At 40.4% G+C, this 5,210-nt stretch overlaps 1 protein-coding gene across 1 annotated transcript; it reads right to left on the minus strand.

Annotated features, from left to right (window-relative positions):
- Positions 1-3,398: 3,398 nt before the first annotated feature.
- Positions 3,399-4,186, minus strand: LOC145814089 (uncharacterized). The gene is made up of 2 exons (XM_082910614.1): positions 4,039-4,186; positions 3,399-3,802 (listed from the first exon to the last, which is right to left on the minus strand). Exons 1-2 carry the CDS (start codon positions 4,184-4,186, stop codon positions 3,399-3,401), a joined length of 552 nt encoding a protein of 183 aa, XP_082766740.1.
- Between the last annotated feature and the right edge of the window lie 1,024 nt (positions 4,187-5,210).

Genomic DNA, 5,210 nt, shown 5'->3' on the forward strand with positions numbered 1-5,210 from the left:
TCTGTTGGCCATTCATTTCAGTCATACTTGTCTTGGTTGGTGTCATCTCTTTGTGTTTTGGCTTGTAAGCTTTGAGCATATTGACCTCTAGCATGTATAACTATGACTATCCTCATGACTTGGCATCATTTAGGACCCTATTTCAGCCCATGAATCATGTTTATATGTGTGCATGTGTGACATCTTTCATGCCTTGAGGGTGTGTCCTTTTATGCCTAGATATGAGCTTTGGTGCATACACTCCTTCGGAGCCATTTTAGCTGCCATATTAATGGGTCTTGGAGTCCATCCTTGCATGTTAAATTTCTGTTTTGGCTTGTCCAATTCATGCCATGATTGGTCTTGTTGGTGGGAGTGAAGTGCCCTCCTTTTGTGCCTTAACTTTAGGGCCTTTGGCTTGCTTGTTCGCATGAGTATTTGTCCATCCTTTTAGGCACTTTTGGCCACTGTTTTGGGGTGGATCAAGGTCTGCCCCTTTATGGTTCAAAGCCCTCTTGCATGCTTGTCTCATGTCCATTGCATGATTGTTTCATCAAGCCTTGCAATATGTTGATCCCATTGCTCAAATGGTCCATGTTTGCATCACATTTACATCTTGCATGCCTAGCATTGCATACTTGCCATATTAGTTGCATAACATTTGGCATGCCTTGCATTTCCATCTCATTGTTGCATTTCGAGCCATGTTTGCATAACATGCATTGCATTACTTGGTTTGGGGTGTCAAACCAAGTGTGAGGATCAAGGAACATTCATACTACAAGTGATGTAATGTGCCTTGATTCTCGGTCACCGGGACCCTTGACTTCGGCATGATAGGGTCTTGGTCCTCATTTGTGTGGTTGCATGCATCTTTACATCAAGTGGAAAATTTGATCCCTTGGGCTATCATGCACCATTGATGGCTCGAGGATCAAAGGCCATGCTTCCCTGAGTTCAAAGCATGATGGGAAGCATGACCATGCTCACATGTGCCTGAAATCCCATGCCGTATACTGTCTATTCTCTGTTGCTGTCAAAACTGTCTTCAGCAGGGAGCTTCTGCCGACCGGCACTTTTTGAATGGCGGATAAATCCAGGAACAGCCGGTGGAAATTACACACTGCCGGTGGGAATTTCCCCTAGCCGGTGGTACTCTGCAGCATACAAGGAACCTGTCCTAGCGCTTTGGCAATTTTCAGAGAGACAGGGCAGTATAAACAGAGGTGGCAGAGGTGCGGTACGGGTTTTCCAGGCGAGCCGGGTCTCGAGCATGCATTATTCGTGCATCCCGAGGCAGAGGCTGCGGCCACCCTCTTCTTTTTTGCATTCTTTCTATTGATTAATTAGAAATTCTGTAATAATTTTATTTGCTTATCATTCGGGCTGTAATATTTATTTGGTCTCTCCGAGTGAGGGCAATCATGTAATAAGTGTGCGTGAGTGTGTGTATGTCTTCCAACCTCACGTCTTTCTTCCCTTTTATTTACCTGCTTATGGTGGTAGACTAGGGCATTTTTAAAATTAGCATACCTTATGCTATGCATGTGTGCATTCATGCATTTGTATTGCATACATTAGGCTTGGTACATCACGCTAACTGCATTTGTACTTCAATTCAAAATTGAATACGTGCATCAAATTGATCGCATTTCATATGCCATGTATAGGTTAGCCGAGCCTACTTCAATTGCATCCTGTATGTGTTGCATTAGGCAATTTAACATGAGCTAGGACATGCATGTTTGCTAACTAGTTTATTGTTTTGGCACGGAGTACGATGTAAGTATTTATGCTTTGGCATCCCGCATGCGTGTGAGTGTTGCCATGACAGTATGCTTGCCATGCGGCTAAATGTTTATGTGATAAACTGTTTGGATGCCTGTGGGTGAAGGTTGGATTGTTTGAGTTGGGAAACTCGTTGAAATCCGTATTTTAGCCTACTTACGAGTAGCAAATTCCAAAATATTTTTCCAAAACAAACGGATATGCAATGCTTATTTCCAAATTAGGCAATCTAGTCTATACTTGTTTGCTGCGTGCATAACATAGTAATTCTAGGCTAACAATTGGAATAAGAACACATAAAGTTTTCAAAATCAGATATCACGGTTAGTAGAGGCCGGTCTTCGGACCGGGCGAAAGGGGGTGCTCATAGCTGACCTTCCCCGATCGTACCCAAGCTCCCGAGCCGAGACAACTCCGGTGATGACGGACATGTGGCCTTCGGCACCGAGTCAGGGTTTCCTAAATTTCCCCATTAAAAAAAAAAAATATTTAGGTGGCGACTCTGTATCTGGCAAAGCAGTCCATGTTTGGCGCTTCTTTTTCAAAAATCTGTTTCTCAAAACGATTTGCCAGATTTGGACTCTTTGGTTCAGATTAAGAACCGTGAAACAAAAACGAGTCCGAACTGTAGCACGGGGCCCACGGGCGCGTCTACACCATTGCACCTCTAGTGCCTCAATTATTTGATCCAAACCAAGTGCTAGCCTTCCAGAACTTCCTTTTGGAACTTCCCCAACACTTGGCAGCTATCAATCAATTCTACTCTGAGCCAAAGACAACCGAAACTCAAGTGGACCAAATGAAAAAAGCAATCACTGCTATGACTGAGGCCTCCACCGAATCACAAGCCCTCACTATCCAAATTGTTAACTTCACAACAGAAGAAAACCAACTAGAAGCTCAACTAGCACTTGTGAGAACTCAAAGAGCTACTACTGAACAAAGACAAACCACCATTTCTCAACAAATCCCAACTCTGTTTGCTTAAGTAGAAGGTGGTCCGCTTGCTATTAGGCAGGCCCAAACCAGACTCAGGCAGAATAAAATCAAGCACCAAACTGCCCTTCAAGCCTGGAGTAGACTTTCCATGTATTTGCAGAAAGACTAGACCAAATGTAATTATTTTGATCTGTACTTATTGAAATTGTACTTTTAGCTGGCATTTTAATGGAAAATCTATTATATTTTATTCAAGTTTGTCATATTTTACTGTAGCTTGTCATGCATGTCCCTTTCCATGTTTTCAGGGCTTATTCATACATTCCCACATAGTTGTATAATATTTCTTAGGATACTTGCCATTAATGACTCTCCTATGTGGCTCACATTTCATGGAAGCAAGATGATAAGCCCCTTCTTTAAGGACCTTATGTATTTTAAATGATCCTTCCAGTTTGGAGACCATTTGCTATATTCTAGGCTTTTTAAGCCAATTGGTAAGATAGTTTCCACACCAACTCTCCTTCAGAAAACACCTTACATTTCACTTTCTTGTTGTAACTTCTCTCAACCTTCTTTTTCTGGACTATTAAGTGATTAAATGCCATAATCCTTTTTTCTTCTAAATCTTGCAACTCAATTGACATGGCTTCTAGATATTTATCCATAGGAATATTCAAATGCCTAGCCAGTCAATTGGATCTCACTGTTACTTCTAAAGGCAACCCAGTATCATGCCCATACACCAACTCATATGGAGTTATTCCTGTGTTGTTTCTTTTTGAATTTCTATAAGCCCAAAGTGCTTCTGATAGGAGGTTATGCCAATCCCTAGGATTGTCTTCAATCATCCTTTCTAAAGTGTTTTTTACAATCTTGTTTGTTGCCTTAGCCTGCCCATTTGCCTGGGCATAATAGGGTGAGGAATTTAATATTTGAATGCCATATTCTGTGGCAAACCCTTTAATCTCATCCCCATTGAACATTGTGCCTTGATCGACAGTTATGAACTGGGGTAAACCAAACCTATAAATTATATTCTTTTTTAAGAATTCAATGACTTGAGTCTGTGTTACCACTTTCAAAGGTACTGCTTCTACCCATTTAGTAAAATAACTAGTAGCTACTAGCAAATAAGAGTGTGCTTTTGAAGAGGTTGGGAAAATTTGCCCTATCAAGTCCATAGCCCATCCTCTGAATGACCAAGGTTTTACTATTGAATGGAGATTAATGGCTGGAACTCTTTGAATATTACCATGTTTCTGACAATTCTGACATCCTTTTGCATACATTATGCAATCTTTTCTGATAGATGTCCAGAAATAACCATACCTGTTAATAACCATCTCATTTTGTCACCAGCTTGATGGGCTCCACAAATTCCTTCATGTGCTTCAGTCATGGCCTTCATTTGGTCTAACTTGCCAATACAAAGCAAAGTCAGTCCATCATGGGCTTTCCTGAATAAATCTTCTCCCATGATTACATAATTTAGGGCTTGATATCTTATTTGCCTATCACTCTTTTCACTAGGATTCGACAGGTATTTAATTAGGGGGAATCTCCAATCCTCCTCTGTTATATCCACCGTGAGAATGGGCAAAAAATTTCTTTATCTGTCTCTAAGTGCAGAAAAACTTCTTCTCTTAATTTGAATCACCCTTTCCTGAGCTCCTTTAGGTATTTTTAGACCAGAAACTGCTTGAGCCATCTCATTGGCCTCTTTATTTTCTAGTCTATACCTGTGTGTAAAGGTAACATGGTCGAAGAAACTGATAAACCATTTGACCTCAGTTAGATACTCCTCTAGAACACCACTTACATACTTGAACTCTCCCAAAACTTACTTAATGACCAACTGTGAATCTCCAAAAACTTGGAGGCTTTTAATTTTGAATTCTATGGCCAACTCTAGACCAATTATCAAAGTTTCATACTCAGCTTGATTGCAAGACTGAATATGTTGTGCTTCCAACTGATACGCAAATTGCTATATTTGCTTGTTTGGTGCAATCAACACAACACCTGCACTAACTCCTTCATCTGTTTTTGAACCATCAAACATTAACTTCCAAGGTTCATTTTCCACCACATTGACCTCATACAGGTCTAAATCGACAGAGGAACAAGGATATTCTGCTAGAAAATCAGCCAAGGCTTGCCCATTAATCGCTTTTTGTGGTACATATTTGAAACAATATTCGATTAAAACTAGTATCCATTTGCCTTGTCTTCCTCTCAAGATAGGCTTGGACAACATATATTTAATCACATCTGTTTGTGCCACTACATACACTTCTGCAAGCAACTTGTAATGCCTCAGTTTAATGGCTGCAAAATAAAGTGCCAAGCACATCTTTTCGATAGAGTTATACCTAGTCTCAGCATCATTTAGTCTTCTACTTAAATAGTAAATGGCTTGTTCATGACCTATAGTATTTTCTTGAGCCAATAAACAACCAATCGATAGGTCAGAAGCTAAGATATACAATTTCAAAGGCTTT

The sequence above is a fragment of the Camellia sinensis genome, unplaced genomic scaffold, assembly GCF_055761805.1.
Source record: "Camellia sinensis isolate YWXY unplaced genomic scaffold, ASM5576180v1 Unanchor1, whole genome shotgun sequence".
Classification (NCBI taxonomy): domain Eukaryota; kingdom Viridiplantae; phylum Streptophyta; class Magnoliopsida; order Ericales; family Theaceae; genus Camellia; species Camellia sinensis.

Coding starts and splice junctions, on each gene's coding strand:
- LOC145814089 (XM_082910614.1), bottom strand. CDS start 4,186: ATGGGAGAAGATTTATTCAGGAAAGCCCATGATGGACTGACTTTGCTT. Junction 3,803..4,038: donor AATGAGATGGTTATTAACAG/GTATGGTTATTT, acceptor CTAAATGGGTAG/AAGCAGTACCTTTGAAAGTG.